The 21,198-nt window shown below is 40.5% G+C and overlaps 1 protein-coding gene across 2 annotated transcripts in view; it reads right to left on the bottom strand.

Annotated features, from left to right (window-relative positions):
* The window catches only part of DNAH14 (dynein axonemal heavy chain 14), a 394,303-nt gene that overhangs the window by 9,046 nt on the left and 364,059 nt on the right, over nt 1–21,198 (bottom strand). For both annotated transcript variants that reach the window (XM_061382365.1, XM_061382363.1), the window contains 5 exons: nt 18,471–18,668; nt 12,415–12,605; nt 9,461–9,621; nt 8,264–8,460; nt 2,844–2,956 (listed from right to left, as the gene is read on the bottom strand). In XM_061382365.1, coding sequence (XP_061238349.1) covers nt 2,844–2,956; nt 8,264–8,460; nt 9,461–9,621; nt 12,415–12,605; nt 18,471–18,668 — 860 coding nt within the window. The remainder of the gene's footprint in view (nt 1–2,843; nt 2,957–8,263; nt 8,461–9,460; nt 9,622–12,414; nt 12,606–18,470; nt 18,669–21,198) is intronic.

Raw genomic sequence — 21,198 nt, 5'->3', positions numbered from 1 at the left:
ACCCCATGGACTGCAGCACGCCAGGCCTCTCTGTCCATCACCAGCTCCCGGGGTTTACTCAAACTCATGTCCATTTAGTCGGTGATGCCGTCTAACCATCTCATCTTCTGTCATCCCGTTCTCCTCCCACCTTCAATCTTTCCCAGAATCAGGGTCTTTTCAAATGAATCAGTTCTTCACATCAGGTAGCCAAAGTATTGGAGTTTCAGCTTCAGCATCAGTCCTTCCAATGAATATTCAGGACTGGTTTCCTTTAGGATGGACTGGCTGGATCTCCTTGCTGTCCAAGGGACTCTCAAGAGTCTTCTCCAACACCACAGTTCAAAAGCATCAATTCTTCAACACTCAGCTTTCTTTATACTTCAATTCTCACATCCATACATGACTACTGGAAAAACCATAGCTTTGACTAATGGACCTTTGTCAGCAAAGTAATGTCTCTGCTTTTTAATATGCTGTCTAGGTTGGTCATAGCTTTTCTTCCAAGGAGCAAGTGTCTTTTAATTTCATGGCTGCAGTCACCATCTGCAGTGATTTTGGTGCCCAAAAAAGTAAAGTGTGTCACTGTTTCCACTGTTTCCCCATCTATTTGCCATGAAGTGATGGGACCAGATGCCATGATCTTAGTTTTCTGAATGTTGAGTTTTAAGTCAACTTTTTCATTCTCCTCTTTCACTTTCATCAAGAGGCTCTTTACGTCTTTCCTTTCTGCCATAAGGGTGGTGTCATCTGTATCTGAGGTTATTGATATTTCTCCCAGCAATCTTGACTCCAGCTTGTATTTCATCCAGTCCAGCATTTCTCATGATGTACTCTGCATATAAGTTAAATAAGCAGGGTGACAAAATACAGCCTTGACGTACTCCTTTCCCTATTTGGAACCAGTCTGTTGTTCCATGTTCAGTTCTAACTGTTGCTTCTTGACCAGCATCAGATTTCTCTGGAGGCAGGTCAGGTGGTCTGGTATTCCCATCTCTTGAAGAATTTTCCACAGTTTGTTGTGATCCACACAGTCAAAGGGTTTGGCATAGTCAATAAAGCAGAAGTAGATGTTTTTCTGGAACTCTCTTGCTTTTTCGATGATCCAGTGGATGTTGGTAATTTGATCTCTGGTTCCTTGCCTTTTCTAAATCCAGCTTGAACATCTGGAAGTTCAGAATCAGCAAACTAACATGTACTGGAATAGGTGAGTTTAATTCAGATGACCATTATATCTACTACTGTGGGAAAGAATCCCTTAGAAAAAATGGAATAGCCATCATAGTCAACAAAAGAGTTCAAAATGCAGTACTTGGATGCAATCTCAAAAATGAAAGAATGATCTCTGTTCATTTCCAAGACAAACAATTCAATATTACAGTAATCCAAGACTATGCCCCGACCAATAATGCTGAAAGAGGAGAGTGAAAAAGTTGGCTTAAAACTCAACATTCAGAAAACTAAGATCATGGCATCTGGTCTCATCACTTCATGGGAAATAGATAGGGAAACAATGGAAACAGTGAGATACTTGATTTTTTTGGGCTCCAAAATCACTGCAGATGGTGACTGCAGCCATGAAATTAAAAGACACTTGCTCCTTGGAAGAAAAGCTATGACCAACCTAGACAGCATATTAAAAAGCAGAGACGTTACTTTGCCAACAAAAGTCCATCTAGTCAAAACTATGGTTTTTCCTGTGGTCATGTATGGATGTGAGAGTTGGACTATAAAGAAAGCTGAATGCTGAAGAATTGATGCTTTTGAACTGTGGTGATCCAACCAGTCCATCCTAAAGGAAATCAGTCCTGAATATTCATTGGAAGGACGGATGCTGAAGCTGAAACTCCAATATTTTGGCCACCTGATGCAAAGAACTTACTCATTGGAAAAGACCCTGATGCTGGAGGAGAAGAGTATGACAGAGGATGAGATGGTTGGATGGCATCACTGTCTCGATGGACATGTGTCTGAGCAAGCTCTGGGAGTGGGTGATGGACAGGGAGGCCTGGCGTGCTGCAGTCCATGGGGTTGCAAAGAGTAGGACACGACTGAGTGACTGGACTGAACTGAACCAAACCACCTGGGAAGCCCAGCACCCTGTGAGGCACTCCGTAAATGTGAATTTCTGTCATGCCTTTCAAATTATTTTGTGCTATATATTAAAATTTTTTAAATTATATGTATTTAGCTTTTATTTCTTTTCACATTTCTTCCTACTAGTGTCACATGACGCAGTGTAGCGGAACAGAAAGAGGAATGTGTTACGTTCTGTTTCTACATCTGTCTCTTAGTGTAAAGTGACCTTGGAAGGAACTCTCCAGTTCTTAGGCCTCTGCTTCCTCCTCCTAAACTGAAGAAAAGAATCCCTCCTTTTGAGGAGAGGGTGGGATGTTTGGAGAAAGTAACGTGGAAACCTATATTACCATATGTAAAATAAATAGCCAATGGGAATTTGCTGTATGATTCAGGGAACTCAAACTGGGGCTCTGTAACAACCTTGAGGGTTGGGATGGGGAGGGAGATGGGAGCAGGTTCAAGAGGGAGGGGACATATGTATACCTATGGCTGATTCATGTTGATGTTTGGCAGAAACCAACACAATTCTGTAAAGCAATTATCCTTCAATTAAATAAAATTTAAAATAAAAAACCCCAAGCGCTTAAAAAATACTGAAATTAACACATTTGCACCTTAAATAAAATATCATAAAATTTTTTAGATAAAAAAAAAAGAATACCTCTTTTGTTTAAATTCACATGTTGCAGTGAGAACTCAGAGGTCAAGGATGTGAAATTACATGGTGAAACCATTAAGCTCAAAGTAAAAATGATGCAGAAACGTAGAGCAGCCTTTCTACATACCGATGATGCATTGCAGTATACGCCATTTTGGCCCAGGTGTTAAAGAAGTTCAGCCTCTGGATGAGGTCATTCACCCAGGAACTCAGGGCTTTACTTGACTTGTAGGCATATTTCTGTTGGGATTGAGAAACAGGCACATCATTTTTTTTTTTAAAGATTTGTCTTTGAAGTCATTAAGGACATGTCTGTACACTTTGGCGACAGACTCAATTGCCAGAAATAGACAACTTGGCAAGAGGATGCTATTTTCCAACTGAAAGCACTTGGTGAGAAATCTGAAAACTCTTAACCAGGGCAAGTCAGCACGATCTTAACAGTGCTTTGGATAAAACACTTGCAAGTTTCCATCCTGGCTAGTCTTTCCTCGTTCTTTTTAAGTTCTCCAATCAGTCTTCATTGCTGCCCACCCCTCTACCCACCCACTTCTTTCCCCTTATCTGGGAAGATTACCTTTCCAGGCCATTAAGTCTAAGTAATCTCAACTTTCTGGCCTTTCCCTATACAAAATTCTATAAATCTCCATCCACTCTCTCTTTCCCCCATCTCTTTTCCTTCCAGTTTCGAGTCAAGCTGGTTCCTGCCCCTGTGCACTGCACAGCACTTCTGGACTATTTTTGCTTTTCTGAAGCTTCCACTTCCATTTTCCATCCCTTTGTTTATTAACACATTCTTCTATCTTAAATATACAAGCCACCTAACATGCAATCCTGCTTGTTTGATCCTCAACAGAATAGCGAACTGCATTCAAGAATAGATTAAAAGGATCATAAACAGTGATCAGGTGGGATTCAGCCCTGGGAGGTAAGGATGGTTAAACATGAAGATCAAAAAATGTGATACACCACAATGTAGGAATGAAGGATAAAAATCCTATGATCATTTCAATAGATGCACAAAAAGGATTTGACAAAATTCAACATCTTTTCATGATAAAATCTCTACACAAATTTTATATAAAAACAATGTTCCTCAGAAGAATGAGGGTTGCCAGAAGTAGATGGGAGGGGGAAATACGATAATATAGATCAAAGAGTACAAATTTTCAGTCATAAGAAGAAGAATCACTTTTGAGGATCTAAAGCATAGTAATCGGAGAAGGCAATGGCACCCCACTCCAGTACTCTTGCCTGGAAAATCCCATGGATGGAGGAGCCTGGTAGGCTGCAGTCCATGGGGTCGCTAAGAGTCGGACATGACTGAGCAACTTCACTTTCACTTTTCCCTTTCATGCATTGGAGAAGGAAATGGCAACCCACTCCAGTGTTCTTGCCTGGAGAATCCCAGGGACGGGGGAGCCTGGTGGGCTGCCGTCTATGGGGTTGCACAGAGTTGGACATGACTGAAGTGACTTAGCAGCAGCAGCAGCAGCAAAGCATAGTAATAATATGGTATTTTGTACTTAAAAATTGCTGAGAATAGATCTTGATCATTCTTACCACCATAAAAAAAGTCTTCATTAGAAGTCATCAAGGACCTTATACATTCCATATTCATGATTCCACCCTAGACTCATCCCTCTCATTTGTCTAATTTGTATTCTCTGCAGCTTTTGACTAAGTTGATTACTTCCTCCCTCTCCTGCCTTGACTTCTGTGTCCACACTCAATCCTAACGTTCTCTTGAATTCTCTACTTCTAGGGTTTCATTCTTTGATTCCTTCTGTTTCCCTCCCTTTCAGGCGGTGTTGCCTAATATTCCCTCAGCCTTCTTCTCTCCCTACTTTACATTCTCTCAGATCTAATTCACTGTGGTTTCCACTTTGTCTAAGCTGATAGTACTGATATCTTGCTTCGCACTCTCATCCACTTTCTCCTGGATAACTTCACTTGGGAGCCTCCCCTAGCTTCTCGAGATGTTTCATGTCCAAAACAGGATGTCAGCATCTGCCCTTGAACAGCCTCTGTTTCTGCTCACTCTGTCTCTAAATGGTACTATTGTACACCTAATTGTCCAAGCCATACATTTCTCCCTGGCTAATTTCAGCTCTTGCCATTCGGTCAGATATGCCCTCATTTTACCCATAGGTAACTAAACCTAGAGGATTCCAACTGAGCCACGCTCTCTCGACTTAAATCTGAACGCATGTGACTCCCAGCCCTTTCACTACTTAACTTTCTCAGTGAGTCTCGAAGCCGCTCCACTGCTCAGTTTCCACATCTGTAAAATAAGGATATTGGAGCAGAGGAACCCAAGATCCTTTCAAGCTGCGAAGTCTTATGATTCTAAGTGTGTGCAGTTTGCAGATCCAATATCTCAATTCTCTTCACAGCTTTCACTCAGTTTTTAAGTATTTATAATTGTCATTGCTTTCTCTAAACTCTATGTTTTCTACTATAAGTTTTAAAAATAGCTTTATTGAGATATAATTCACAAACCATATAATTTATTCATCAGGATTCTGTCCATTCATCAGGAATATCTGAGTTGCTTCCATCTTTTGGCTCTGAATGATGCTGCTGTGAACAGTCATGACAAGCTTTTTTGTGTGGGTACATGTTTCAACTTCTTTTGGGAATATACCTAGGGTTGGAACTGCTGGGTCAAATGGCAACTCTATGTTTAACTATTTGAGGAAATAAAATACTATTTTCCGAAAGTGGCTACACCATTTTGCCAAGAGCAGTATATGAAGATTCCAATGTCTCTGTATCCTTGCAATGTTTATTATTGTCTGCATTTTTATTCTGTCCGTCCTGAGCGTGAGTGAGTGCTCTGTTGTGTCTGACTCTTTGTGACCCTATGAACAGTAGCCTGCAAGGCTCCTCTGTCCATGGGATTCTCCAGGCAAGAATGCTGGGGTGGGTTGCCATTTCCTCCTCCAGGGGATCTTCCTGACCCAGGGATCAAACCCGCATCTTTGTATCTCCTGCACTGGCAGGTGGACTCTTCACAGTCGTGCCGCCTGGGAGGTAACCGCCCTAGTAGGATGTGGAATTACACCTCACTGTGGTTCTGGTTTGCACTTCCCTGATGACGAATGATGTGAGCATCTTTTCATGTGTCTGCATACATTTTGATTACAAATAAATTTTAGAAAGTAGGCAATTTCACAAAGATGTAATTCACAAATAATAAGAATTGACTGTGTGTCTGTCTGTGTGTGTGTGATTTCATCCTTCTTTTTGAGCATATCCTGTTGATGCTTGTAGCTGTAGTTCATTCCCTTTCGCTGTTGGTATAGTCTATTTTTCCATCCTATTGTGGATGACACATTTCAGTTGTCTCCAGTATTTTACCATTGTAAATAATGGTGTTCTGAATACTTTTGTACATGTGTCTTGATACTCATGTGCAGGGGATTATATACTTTCTATATTGTTGAGATTATACTGTATATGCCATTTTGAATCTTTAAAATTTTTTTTATTCACAAAATAATATAACAAGCATTTCTCCCTCCTCTTCAATTTGTTTCAATTGTTTTAGTGATTACCCTAAAAATTACAGCATGCATACTTAATTTGTAAAAATCTATGGGTTATTATTACTTTTAACTTCCTTCTCTGAGACCTAAAAATTCCATATCCTCCCCAACCTTGGCTTATATGTTATTGTTGACCCTTTCTATTCTTGACCTTTCCATTTCAAAATGTTCAATATTCTATCCTTCTTTAAAAAAATAATCCCACTGGATATTAATATTGTCGTTGCTTTTTATTTTTGTCAAAATTTATTCACCACCTCATTTACCACTTTTCCACCTCTTCATTCCTTCTCATGTCTCAGAGCTTCCCCCTTTACCTCCTTCCACCTTCCTGCTGGAAATAAGGAAAGGCATTCAGGGTTTCCCTTAGCATTTGCTAATGATGAACTCTCTCAGCATTTTTTCGTTTTGGTCTGTTTTATTTCATCTTCATTTTTGTTTTTAAAGATTTTTTTTGGATGTGGACCATTTTTAAAGTCTTCATTGAATTTGCTGCAATATTGCTTCTGTTATTTTATTTTGGCTACAAGGCATGTGGGATCTTAGCTCCCACACCAGGGAGCTAAGAATCCTCACTCCCTGCACTGGAGGGCAGAGTCTTAACCAATGGACCTCCAGAGAATTCCCGTTATCTTCATTTTTGAAACAAAAGTTTTGTATATACAATTTTAGTTTAACAGTTCATTTGACACGATGGAGATACCATTTCCATTCCGTTGAAAGTTACTTTTTTCTAGCTGCTTTTGAAGAGTTTTTCTTTGATTTTCTGCAGGTTCATTAGGATGTATCTATGCATAAGTTAAAAAAGATGTCTACTGCTTGGGATTCATTGAACTTCTTACATCTATCAATTCTGGAAAATTCTCAGCCCTTATTCCTTTAATTACTGCCTCTGCTTCATCCTCTCTCTTCTCTCTTTCCGAACTTCAATCAAACTAATGTTGGACAGTCTGTTTGCCCTCTGTGAATCTTCATAGCTCTTTCATAGTTTCCATTCTTAGTCTCTCTGGGTTGCATTCTGGATATGTTCTTATGATCTTTTATTTTTTGCCTATAGAATTTTTTTTGGCTAATAGAAACAATTTATTGCCAGAGGGCAAAAGGGCCAAGTGAGGCCAGAATTTTGAGGCAGCACACACTTCACCCCAGCTCCTAATTTTCAAAATAAATTTTTACAGCCATCAGCCCTCTGTACAAGCAACATCCCTTTACCCCCACCTTCTCCCCATCCCACTGTACACAGCTGCCTGGTTCCCTCCAGCCACTGGTTCCCAGCAGATCTCGGCCTGCAGTGAGTTTGCCGTGGAGCTGACCTGGGCCCGAGCTCAGCTTGGTGCTGGGCGCCAGCTGGCCCCTGCCAGGCCCGTGCTCTCCTTGTGGGCCTGTTCTCAGTCCCATCCTCCTCGATGTGCCTCTTGGATGCCCTAGTCAGGGTGGGATGGGGCTGTCAGCCCAGTGCTTTTCCCTTTTTTGAACTTTCAAAATTTTAACTTGGGTTTCTTGAATCTAAAACATATGTGTTTTTACACACATTTATGTAAGCGTGTGTTTTATAGAAGTATACATATTTTTATAATCCTTAAAAATGACTTAGTGTTCTAAAACTTAAAAAAATTTCACAATACATCTGAGAGATCTTTCTAGCATATAACACATACCTTATTATTTGAATATATCATAATTTATCTAACCAGATTTCCATTAAGAGGTATTCGAGTTGTTTTCAACTTTATGCTGAAACATAAAAAGCCCTGCAACAAATATCTCTTAGATAAATTTATTTAAGTAGAATTGCCAAATTGCCCTCTCAGATTTTATTAATATATACTCACACCAAAAGTATATATTGTCACCAAAAGTATATATAAAAGTCAACATCTTTTAATGGATACATAATATTTCGTCATGAGTCTATACCATAGTTAACTTACTCTTTCCCTAGAACTAGGGGATTTATTTCGATCAAGCATGTGAATGGGAAAGGATAATTGCTTACCTGCCACAGTTTGGGCACTTTTGTACTAAGAAAAGAATCATATATTTCCTCCAATTCTTGGGTAAGGATAATCTCTCCTTTTATAGCAAGTTGAAGATCTTTCAGAGACTTATGTATAATAGATAGCAACTGATCAAATCTTTCAATTTCTTGGATCAAAAAGGTTAGCAAGACACAGTGGATAAGTGGATCATAGCCTGGATTAAAAAGAGAAAAAAACTGTGGCATCTTTCAGATAAGATGAGGCTTTACTTGGAGAGATGTAAGGTTTGGAAATTAAAGGAGTTTGATGTGAGTAGCCCAAGGACTGAAAACTATTTTCTGCAAAAGGCCAGTTAGTAAATATCCCGGGCTTTGTGGGATACTCAACTCTCCCAGTGTAGAGCAGGTGCAGGCATAGACAATGTGAAAACAAACAATGGCTGCACCACAATAAAGCTCTATTTGTGGGCACTCAGATTTGAATTTCATAAAATATTTGTGTCATGAAATATTATTATTCTTTTGACTTTTTCAACCATTAGTTTAGCTTGTAGGCTCCAAAATGAATCTTTTTTTTTTTTTTAAACTTTATTTTGTATTGGGGTGTAGCAGATTAACAATGTTGTGACAGTTTCAGGTGAACAGCAACGGTTGAATCTCTTGAAAGGGTTAAAGTATGGATGCTGAAAATTTAATAGGGTAAATTACCACAGTTCAACACTTTGGCCTCTCAGAGCTGGGTGTGGAGCCAACTCTGGACAACGAGGATTGCTCTGTCTTCTCTGGATCTGCCGTCCCTCCCTCCCCTTTGCTCCTCAGAGTTCAGAAGTCTCCCAGCTTGGAGAGGGTCAGAGGGCCCATCTAAATCTCCCTGCCCAAAATGCTGTCCATCAGGCAGAGATGCAAAAAGGACAGAGACTTAAAAGCTCTGTAGACTCCTTCAAGCAGACTTGCTCCTTTCTGGTTTTCTACATCGTTTTTACTCCTTTACTTTTTGTCTTGGGGTCATGGACCTTCCCGCTGTCTACCCCTGCCCCCATAATTTTCTCTTCTGCTCCCCATCACCCAGCTTGGAGAGAGAAGAGGGCATTACAGAGTTAGTTTTCCATCTCACATTGGCCTTTCTACTTTGTTAATAACTTTTGTCCTTCTGATGCTGGAGTCCTTTCCTGAGGAGGCTGGGGTGAGGGGAGGAAGGTCATGTCCCAGGCTTACCTTTGGGATCTTTATGAAAAGACTCCCAGATGGGGCTTAACATGATGTACTTCAGTGTGCTTGGAGTTCCAGCCCATTCTTCTTTCTCTACAGACAGTGGCAGCCGCGTTAGCATGTCCGATAAAATTGCCATCACCAGCTCATCCTTGCTCTTCTCACGACTGCAAGGAAATCAAAAGAAAAAAGGAGATATAGGCTCGTCTAATCTGGGAGGGCCCTCTATGTGGGCCCCATCTGAAGGTATATGCAAATTCATGGAACCACAGAACTGTGATATGGAGACCATGGAGACTTACAGAGACCATGGAGTTCATTTCATTTTACAGGTGAGAAAACTGCCCAATGCACTTCAGACATTTGCAAGGAGATACATATTTTTAAAGTTTTCTTAAGATTTCTTTGAAAAGTATTCATCTGAATGCATCTGCATGAAACAAGTACCAAGACTGGGATGCAAACGAGGAGGCAACCAGACAGAGGATGCTTCAGTAGCTTGATAGGGTATTCAAATACATGTCAGATTCCTCTGTGTTCATACACAGGGCTTCCTGGTAACACACTCAGTGGTGGCGATAAGAGAACAGCATGTGTATAGGTCTGGTAGTAGTAAGCAAGGCCATACAAACACTGAAGACAGAGGAGGTCTTTGGAACCCTTTTATAGATGAGGAAGTTAGGGTCCAGGGAGGTGATAGGACCTCCCTGCACAGTGGATGAAGAGGAATGGGGTACACCTCTTTTGAGCTCCATCACTCTGTTACTCTACATACTAGTGTAACTGTATACATATATACACACATACGTATATATACTGGTTTTCCAGCAAACAGTCCAGGTTTCACACAGCTGAATGAATGTGGTCCTTTGAAGTAAGTGATAATTTGGTGATAAGCTGTGTATTTAGTTTAACAGTGCGGAGGATGAGATGGTTGGATGGCATCATCAACTCAATGGACATGAGTTTGAGCAAACTCCCGCAGATGGTGAAGGACAGGGAAGATGGAGATGGTGAAGGACAGGGAAGCCTGGAGTGCTGCAGTCCGTGGGGCTGCACAGAGTTGGACATGACTGAGCAACTCAACAACAACAACAACAACAAGAGCTGCTTCTGAGACAGTTTGCAACTCGCATGAACTAACATTTTCCTAGCTTTGTCATTATGCTTTGTTTTTGACATTAAAGTAGGGTTACTCAGTGGAACTCATCCAAATGGTTGAAGGATTGAAAGATTTAAAAAACCAAACTCATATTCTAAGTGCAATATTTGCTTACCACTGAAGACATTACCTTGAATGTGAGAGATCTTTCAAGTCAAGTCCCACAAACAAGTTTCTAATAAACTTTTTAGCAAAGGTGGCCTAACTGCAATAATCGTAGCCTCTCCACATGACCAAAGGGATATTAAGACACATATTTGGTCTGCTTATTAAAAGCATTCCCTTATAATCATCTCATCTCTTACTGGTTTATTTACTGAACACTAAAAGTGCAGAACTGGACTTCCCTGGCGGTCCGGTGGTTAAGACTATGCTGCTTCTGCTGCAGGGAGAGGGAGGGGCACAGGTTTCATCCCTGGTGGGTAACTAAGATCCCTGCATGCTGCGTGGTGCCCCCACCCCCTAAAAAAGCAGGGGTTGTTGTCAACCTCATTAAAAAAAGAAAAGTGCAGAATTAATCCTTAAACGTGTAGGGCCTGCAGGAAATTCAACGTGATATTCCGGGGACATACTGAAGGAGTTCCAGTTGCATAGTCTTCTATCTCTAAATGTCAGCTTTCCTTCTATGTCACAGGTACTTAATATATGTTCATTTTGTCAGTGAAATGAGTATCCAATGATCTTATTTTGTGTCAGTAGATTTGATCTTGATGGATATGAACAAATAGCTGAAGTCATAGCCAAATCCAGTCAGATGTCATTAAAAACTTTTTTTAAATATATGGACCATTTAAAAAAGTCCTTATTCGATACTGGATGCTTGGGGCTGGTGCACTGGGACGACCCAGAGGGATGGTATGGGGAGGGAGGAGGGAGGAGGGTTCAGGATGGGGAACACATGTATACCTGTGGTGGATTCATTTTGATATTTATAATTAAAAGAAATAAAAAAAAATACAAAAAAAAGAAATTAGATTCCACATCAAAAAAAAAAAAAAAAAGTCCTTATTGAATTTGCTACAATATTGCTTCTGTTTTATGTTCTGGGTCTTTGACCATGAGGCATGTGGGATCTTAGCTCCCCGACCAGGACTGAACCCATATCCCCTGCATTGGAAAGTGAAGTCTTAATCACTGGACCACCACGGACGTCCCCAAATGTCATTTTAACATGAGTCGTGTTGTCTAAAGAGACAGAAAGACTGAGAGAATGCAAGATTCCAGTGGGTTCAGAGCTTTTCTAGGTATACAGAAAAAAATGTGAGCTTCTCAGGGGGCCCTAGGGGTAAGCAATCTGCCTGCCAAGGAATCCGCCAGACACAAAAGGGGTTTGATCCCTGGATCGGGAAGATCCCCCGGAATAGGTAATGGCAACCCACTCCAGTATTCTTGCCTGGAAAATTCTATGGACAGAGCAGTCTGGCAGGCTACAGTCCATGGTGCCCCAAAAAGTCAGACACTATTGGGTGACTGAGCACACACACAAACACACACACACATGCATGTATAGGTCCTATAGAAGTAAATATAACATTTCATATTTATACAGATTCAGTTAAAAAATACCACCCATCAGGTAGTAATTCACTCACTCAATGAAGATTTATCTGGAACCTACTACAGGCTTGGTAATTATATGTGTGTGTGTGCTCCTGTGTATATAAACTTGCTTCTCTGTCATTTGAAGAATCTAGTTTCTGTGTTTTTTGACTGTATTTTTCTGTAAGTAATATATTGTATATCTTCAAATGAATATTTAATAATTTACAACTAATATTTTTTCCTGGTGAGTTCTTACCTGAACATGAGGTTGGTGATGGTAAATCTTGGTTGCATGCCAATGAGATTATCAATGAACTTCTGGGCCTGGATCTCCCTGAAACCCCTTGTGGCCTCAGGGTGTAATTCTAGGAGCTCAGGAGGATCGTCCTCAGGTAAGGACTGGATAATGCATATGTAGTCTTTCATGCTTCCAGATTTTGGCAGTGGCTAATACATGTGAAAATTTAAACACTGGTTAGTTTTTACCTACTGAGACATTTACTTTTGGCAATGTATGAAGATGATATTTCCCCATGAAGTTTTATACATCATTTTATGCTTATTTGTTGATAGTATACTCTAGATACTTCTGTCAAAAGTTGCACTTGGGCTATATTATAAAGTGCAGTTTCATGACAGACACATATAACTTTCTCATTGGAAAAAGAGAGAAAGGAAAAAAGAAAGGAGAGTGATTCTGACTACCCATTGCCTCAATGACCTACAGCCACAGATAATGGATACACTAAAGATTTAAGAAGTCATTTTACTTTGGTAAAGCCTATAGCAGACATGTGAGCATGATCTTAATAACTGAAGAGACTAAGGGAGTCTGGGGTGGGCAAAACTGGTGAAGGTGGTCAAAAGGGACACACTTCCAGTTAAAATAAGCAAACAAACAAAAAAAACAAGTGAGTTAAAAAGTTATTTAATAGGGAAATGAAAAGCTTTTTCTTCCTGTTTGCCAGGGATATTTCCCAGTTGACAAGTTATAACCAAGTACTGATTGGATAAAGGCTCTGTAAGGTAAGCAGTTATTCCTTTGACTGATCCAAGGTCACAACTAATTAAGAAAAAATATGTTTTTAAAAACCTATTTAGTCATAATGATAAATGTGGCTGTGCTGGTTAAAAATATGTCAAGTTCTTTAATATTCAACCCTTCAAAAGATGGAGTCTAATTCTCCTTTTCTCAACTGGAGCTTGGACTAAGTGACTGCTTCTGTCAAACATAAGTAAAGTGGAAGGGATGGAGTGGGACTTTGTTTTTTTTTTTTAAGCTTTAAAATAAAATTTTATTAAAAAAAATTCAGCTCATAACATATATATTATTCTACCCTCTGTCTACCCCTACTCCCCACCATCTTTACTGGGGCATAATTGAAAAATAAAGCTATATATATTTAAGGTGTATAACATGATAATTTGATATAAATGTAAGTTGTGAAATAATGATCACAATCAAATTAATGAACACATCTATCACATCCATATAGTTATTTTGTTGTTGTTGTTGCAGTGATATTGCTTAGCATCTGTTATCTAGCATATTTCAAGTATACAATACAGTATTATTAACTATAGTTATCGTGCTATACATTAGATCCAGAGCCTATTTATCTTATAACTGAAAGTTTGAACCCTGTGACCAATATCTCCCCATTTCTCTCTGGAGTGAGACTTTGGAGACCAGGTCTCAAAAGGCACTGCATCTTCTTTCATCCTTCTTGGTTAACTCACTCAGGGGATGCCAGTTACCATGTTTTGAGGACCATCAAGCAGCCCCAGTGCTCCCAAATGATGGAAAATGAGTTGACCTCTGGCCAACCCATGAACTTGTGAGTGAGTTTAGGAGTAGATCCTCCGGCCTCTGATAAGCGTTCATGACTGCAGCCCCAGACGATACCTTGACTGTCACCTGATGAGTAACCTTGAGCCAGAACAGTGCAGCTACACTGCTCCAAGGATGTGTGCTAGTGCAGTTTTTGTTTATTAGATTATAAACTGATTCATAAGAGATGCATGGTGTTAAAAGTGAATCATATCAGCGTGAACCAAAAGGGACAGAGGCAGTGAAACATGGAGAGAGGACTTCAGGTACTTGTACAACTACAGACAGGAAGCATGTGAGAAAACTATTTAGCTGTCAGCAAGGGCTACTTTCTATGGAACTGGAAGTCTTACTCAGAGGATGGAACCAAGATCCCAGTGGAGGGAGGCAAGAGCCTCTGAATCCTCGCAGGAAATAAGACTGAGTCCTAATCAAGGAAATGCAGCATTTACCCATTTGGGTTTCAGAATTTCTGTGGACTAGTGACTGCTGTGTCTTCCATTTTCCCCTCTCTGCAGGGAAGACACAGTCCTATGCCTCTCCCATCATTGCTTGTGATGTATATGGTGGCCATTGAGCGTAGATCAAGTGTCTTTTAGTTTTTATTTTGTAAAAGCCACTTTTTTTTTGCATATTATGCATATTTCTTCTGTGGTGTGAGCTTTCAAAATCATGACTAATTTTCCAGTTTCCATGATTTTTTCTACAAAATCAAAGAAGCTATAGAGAATAATCTTTTGAAATAAAGGGAAAAAATGATAGAGGCATTGGAGCCACTGATCTGAAGATAAAACAAAGACCAAAGACCGTGCTACGTAGGCGAGAAGTGTCTGTTGAGAGGGAAGGGCTGAGTCAAGTAACACTGCTACCTGTGGATCCGTTTTATCTTTCCCATCAATGAGTTTAACAGCAAAACACTTGTAGTGTTTGATGATGGCTTCCACCGAGTCAAAACTTTTGTCTCCTCTGAGTCCCATCCCTAGGGCAAACTGCTGATTCCTCTCCAGCAAGTGTATTTTCACATTGTAGACTTTGTTCCCATAAAACACCACCAACACTTAGGGCTCTGTCCTGTGGGTGGTGTCCTCCTTCAGTGGGCCCTGTTCTTCTTCAGTAATGCCTCTTCCACTGCCCCGAAGACGGTATTTTCCAATGTACCATTCACCGTGCTGGACATTCTTTGTCATCAGACCTTGCAGGGAAAGGTTTTTTTCCTGCTCATGATTTTATAAAGTAGTGGATTTTCCTGAGGGCCAGAGCTGGCTGGGGACTGACTTCTCTGAGGTGGGGGCGGCATGCTTTCTTTATGAGCTCTGTTTTGTGCAGTCTGGTTGTCACAAATGAAGAGCTGGCAACGGCAAGAGGAATCTCTAGAGGACTTTGGTTTTGTGACAGGTCAGATGCTTCAGGCTTCATCTGGTGATGAGGAACTGTGAGTGTCTGGGAGTCTCCTGCAGAGGTGTGGGTCAACAGTGGCCTGCTGTGGGGTCAGGGGCACTGGCAGCAGCAGTGCTGGGAGGCTTGGAGTGTCGGCATAAATCCTCTTGGAGGAGGTCGCCATATATCCTACCATACAGACTGCCAAGTGTCTTTTAATGAAAAGATCGTCAAATGAAGGGGAACTACTTAAGGAGTTACACCAAAGGAACTGCACCCAAAGAGTCTCATCTGCTCAAGATCCTTGACCTTAACACTAATGGAATGAGGACTTTCAGGGGTCTGAGAGGGAGTGAGAATATTTGGTATCTGGAAGGAATGTAAAACATCTGTGGCCAAGGATTTTGAAAGTTTAAAAACATTGCCTCAAATTATTTAACTCTCCTATCAATCTGATTCTGTGGCTGCTTGACCAATAGAACACTAAACACTGTAGAATAAACATTTTGTGTCAGGTCTGGTCCTAGGCCTTAAGTGTTAGAGAGAAGAAAAAAAAAAGGAGTAACTGACCACTGACAAAGAAGAGAAATGCATTGTTCACATGGCCAGGAAAGTGGGTAGTAATGGCTTTCTTGATAGCTTCAAGGAAAACATTGACCAATTAGTGAGGGCCACAGGGAGACATCGGGGCTTCCCAGGTGCTGCAGTGGTAAAGAATCCACCTGCCAATGCTGGAGACGCAGGAATCTCAGGTTCGATCCTTGGGTCAGGAAGATCCCCTGGAGAAGGAAATGGCAACCCATTCTGGTAGTCTTGCCTGGAAAATTCCATGGAAGAAAGAGTCTGGTGGGCTATAGTCCGTGGGGTCACCAAGAGTCAGATATGACTGAGTGACTGAACACAAGCACAAGCACAGAGAAACATCAACTAAGAGAGACATTAATAAAAAATTATCTGCAGAAACTAAGATTATGACGAGGAACAGGAAGAGCTGGCAAGTTTTTATGACAAAACTGTCATAAAATTGCAGCATTTAAAGCAACTAAATAATTGAACTTATGATGTTAGAATCTATTCTGTAGTCTGATAGGATTCTGCCAGTGGAATTATATGCTTCTATGTTACTATGCTTCATATTCTCTTGAGCATACTTAAGTAACAGTCTGTATACAAAACTATGCCCACTGTACTTTTTTGCAATTTAAAAAACTTTCAAGGATAATTTTATCTTGCTGCTGCTGCTGCTAAGTCACTTCAGTCGAGTCCGACTCTGTGCGACCCCATAGACGGCAGCCCACCAGGCTCCCCTGTCCCTGGGATTCTCCAGGCGAGAACGCTGGAGTGGGTTGCCATTTCCTTGGTTGAATTTAGACTCTAAACATCTAGAGCATTATTTAAAAGTTTTTTTTTTTCCTTAATGGAAATCTAAAAAACAACTCATAGCTTTTCCTGCCTTAAAAGATTGTGTCATCTTCCTTCTCACCTTCCATCATCTCCCTTATGCAAATTCTGACTCGTCTCATTCATGTCAAATCCTCTTTCCACACTCTCAAACCAGAGATCTGGAGGATTTTTCCCTCCGTTAGCAACCATCTGCCAGGGCACAACTGCTGTGTGTAAACTGGAGACTCTTGCTCCACAAAGATGGAGGCCTGGATGGAAGTTAAACACTAAACAGAGAGAGGACGAGGGATGATGCGGAGTTTCGTCTTCTTCAGTGCTTGGGGTGGACTCCTTGAATCTCAGCTCTCCTTACTGTATGTGGCTGCACCCTGAGAACCTCAGTTTCTTCATCTGAAACTGGGGATAACATCTATTTCATATAGTTGTTTTGAGCATTAAATGAGAAAAAGACATCAGTCGACAAGTGCGGATCAGATCAGCACAGCTTAACTTGCTTCTGCTTCCTTGTGCTTTGTATTTTATACTCTAGGTTCCCAGGGGGCATGAGCCATTTATCGTTCTTTTCATTTACTGGCCAGCATATGCTGCATTTAATACCGTACATTCCAGGTTGTGCCCTTGGTGGATGGTTGCTAGCAGAGCAAAAATCCTGCAGACCTCTGGCCTGAGAGTTGGGAGGGAGGACTTGGCATCACTGTGATGGCTGGCAATTTGTGTAGGGGAGGTGAATGGAAGATGAGAAGGATAATTTTTTTTAGGGGCGGGGGAGGGTGTGCCACAGTTTGCAGGTTCCCCTACCAGGGACTGAACCTGCCTCCTCAGCAGTGAAAGTGCAGAGTCCTAACCACTGGACCACCAGGGAATTCCCAGGAAGATGAGAAGAAAGATATGCCATCTGGGTGATCATGGTAAAGTGGGTAGGGGCCTGGTGGGAGGAGGAGAAGGAGAGACAGAGGTCATACCCAGGTCATCTGTGGAGGGTCTTTAGAGTGGATAGGTAGATAAAATGGTAATTGATAGAGTGATGGTCATTTACTTTTGTAATACTAAAGGTTATGTGTGTGTGTGTGCGTGCTTTGTCGCGTCCAACTCTTTGCAACCCCACGGACTGTAGCCTGTCAGGTTCCTCTGACCACGGGATTTCCCAGGCAAGCACACTGGAGTGGGTTGCTGTTTCTCCCTCCAGTGTATCTTCCTGACTCAGGGATCTAACCCTTGTCTCTTGCATCTCCTGCGTTGGCAGGTGGATTCTTTGTCACTGTGACCCCTGGGAAGCCGAACTGAAAGTTAATAAACACCATTAAAAGTGAATGTTAAGGGCTTCCCTGGTGGTCCAGTGGTTGAAGGTTTGCCTGCCAATGCAGGGGACATGAATTTAATCTCTGGTCCAGGAAAATTCCACATGCCATGGGGCAACTAAGCCTGAGTGCCATAACTCCTCAGCCATTGCAGTTAGAGCCTGAGTTCTGCAAGAGAAGCTGCTGCAGTGCGAGGCCCACAGGCTGCAGCTAGAGAATAGCCTCTATTCGAAGCAACCAGAGAAAAGCTTGCATGCAGCAATGAATATCCAGTGCAGCCATAAATAAATACATAAGTAGAAAGTGAAAAAAGTGAATGTTAAAATTTATTTTAATGTAGATTTTAAATAATGGCGCAATCCTTATAATCAGTAATGTTAAGAAAATAAATCCTTTTCTTACCTCATCAGTAGAGAAACTGAAGTCATCTTTTAGCACTTCGGGATTACAAAATTTGTAGAGAAGGGTGTTTAAACATCGCCTGTCCCAGCTGTCAGTCACCCAGCCACCGTAAACCACCTCCCCAATCAGGTAGCGCAGTGTCTGCCAAGGAATACTGGACTGAGCACTCAGGAAATTTTCCAACACCTTTATGGCAACCTGTAGAAAATGCACTAGTTTTCATTATTTTAGCACACGTTTTCAGGTTGTTTTCATGGTTTAACATAGAATCAACAACTCAAACAGCTGCATATATTTTATCTTTAAAAATACGTGGAAAAAAAAGAATAAAAATATTAGGCTATATATTTTACTCATTGTTGTTGAACAAACTTTGAATTACTTAACTGATTAATATTGTTATTTTTTGAATAGACAAAACAAACACGTAGTATTGAATTCAGAGGGCTTCCCAGGTAGCACTAGTGGTAAAGAACCCGCCTGGCAAAGCAGGTAGACATTAAGAGATGCAGGCTCGATCCCTGGGTCAGGAAGATCCCCTAGAGGAGGGCATGGCAACCCACTCCAGCATTCTTACCTGGAGAATCCCTATGGACAGAGGAGCCTGGCAGGCTGTAATCCACAGGGTTGTACAGACACGACTGAAGCAACTAAGCATGCACAAGCACACACTGAATTCAGAAGATACAAAAGGATAAACAAAGGAATGTAAATTTTCTCCTACTGTCTAGCCTTCAGAGCCCCTGCCATGAGGCTATCATTGTTAACAATGTCTTGAGCTACGCTTACCGACACTTTGCGACCCCATGGACGGGCTTGCCAGGCTCCTCTGTCCATGGGATTCTCCAGGCAAGAATACTGGAGTGGGTAGCCATTCCCTTCTCTAGGGGGAATCAAACCCAGGTCGTCTGCATTGCAGGCAGATTCTTTATCATCTGAGCCACAAGGGAAGCCCCCTATGTAACTATATGCACATAAATTGATTTCATTCCTTCTTTTTCCCTCCTGACCTTCCCTCTTCTCTCTCTTCCTTTCTATCCTCCCTCAGTCCTTCACCTATCTTTCATCTCTCCTTCCCTCTCATCTTTTTTTTCTGTGTTCCTATCTTTATATACAACATCCTGCAACTGTCCAACCCACATATCTTGGCTACTGTTGTTCAATGGCTGCAACAATTCATATTTCCACTAACAGTTGCCACCGTTCTCTCATTCCTTCCACTGTTCTTTCATCCCTTCCTCTGCTAGGAGAGGTTGCCCTATGCAATTTTTTTGTACTTTGCTGTTAATTTGTAGTTCACTTGCTACTGGTTATTTTCAGAATCTTTTCTTATGTCTATTGGTCAAGATTTGATTTTCTGTACATTTAGCTATTTTTCCTTTGGATTGTCTTTTTCTTGTTAAAATGTGAGAGCTCTTTGTATGTTATAGACATTAACTCTGTAAGTTATTTGCATTGCAGGTATTATCCTAAATCTGTGATTTGTCTCTTGACTTTATTTTGTCGCCATTTTCCATATAGAAGTTTTTATAATCACACATGCCTATCTTTTCTTTTATGGTTCTGGGTTTCGAATTTTAGCTAAGTTATCCCTAACTCCACAATTGTACATATAATCTCCCAAATTTATTTTTAAAGATTTTTATTGTTCTACTGTGCTGCAATTCATCGGGTTGCAAAGAGTCAGACACGACTGAGCGACTGAACTGAACTGAACTGATACATTTAAAGTTTACTCCATTCTGAAATTTATATTTGTATACAGTATAAGATAAAGGGCCAAACCAATTTTCTCCCAGCTGGATGGCCAGAGTAACCAGTATCTTTTACTTAAAAAAAAAAAAAAAAAGCCCTCATTACTGAGTTAAAATATTTTCTATGTAAATATTAAAATTTCATATAAACTCAGATCTATTTCTGTATTCTCTATTATGTCTCACTGATTTGCTGTCTACTTCTGCCAAACAATATTGGATTTAGTATAGTGGATTTTTTAAAAATATGTTTTGATATCTGGTGAAGGGAGATTCTTGCAGTATTTTAATTTTTTGTATATTTCTAGTTTATTCTTCAGTGTGTCTTCTTCTATGTAAACTTTATCAATTCCAGAATCTTCCTAATAGGGTTCTAATTGGATTGACATTAAATGTGATACGTAATTTTGGAAGAATTGGTAGTTTATGATACGGGAAGTCTTCCTATTGAAGAGAGAAGGCAGGATTGAAAACAGAGATGTGGCAGCAGACTGCAAGAACTGTGTAACTTTGGAGAGTCTTTTAAGTGTTCTGAGCCTTCATTTCCTTATCTTTAAAATGAGGATAATTAGCATACTTACTTCATAAGGTTGTTGTGAGAATTAAATAATTCATATAAAGTAATCAGAACATTTTAAGCTCTCAGCAAATGTTATTCTTTTCTACTTCCTGATTTACAGTGTTCATTATTTAGGATGCATACAGCTTTTATTAAATTTGTTCCTGAATATTAAAAAAAATTTGTCACTACTCTGACTGTACTATGCTTCCATGTCTAGGTGTTTACTGCTGGGGAAAAGTTAGTGGCTTTTATATACTTATGTTTTTATTGAGCCACTTTATTGAATTCTCTCATTACTTCTAACAGGTCTTTTTTTTAAACTAGTCTCTCAGATTTCCTAGATACACAATTATATCATCAACAAAAGGTAGCTTTTTCCTCTTTTTTCTTGCTTCTCTTTTACAGCATTAAT

Source organism: Bos javanicus, chromosome 16 (genome assembly GCF_032452875.1).
Source record: "Bos javanicus breed banteng chromosome 16, ARS-OSU_banteng_1.0, whole genome shotgun sequence".
Taxonomy (NCBI): Eukaryota; Metazoa; Chordata; class Mammalia; order Artiodactyla; family Bovidae; genus Bos; species Bos javanicus.
This window is presented reverse-complemented; position numbering and strand designations above follow the sequence as displayed.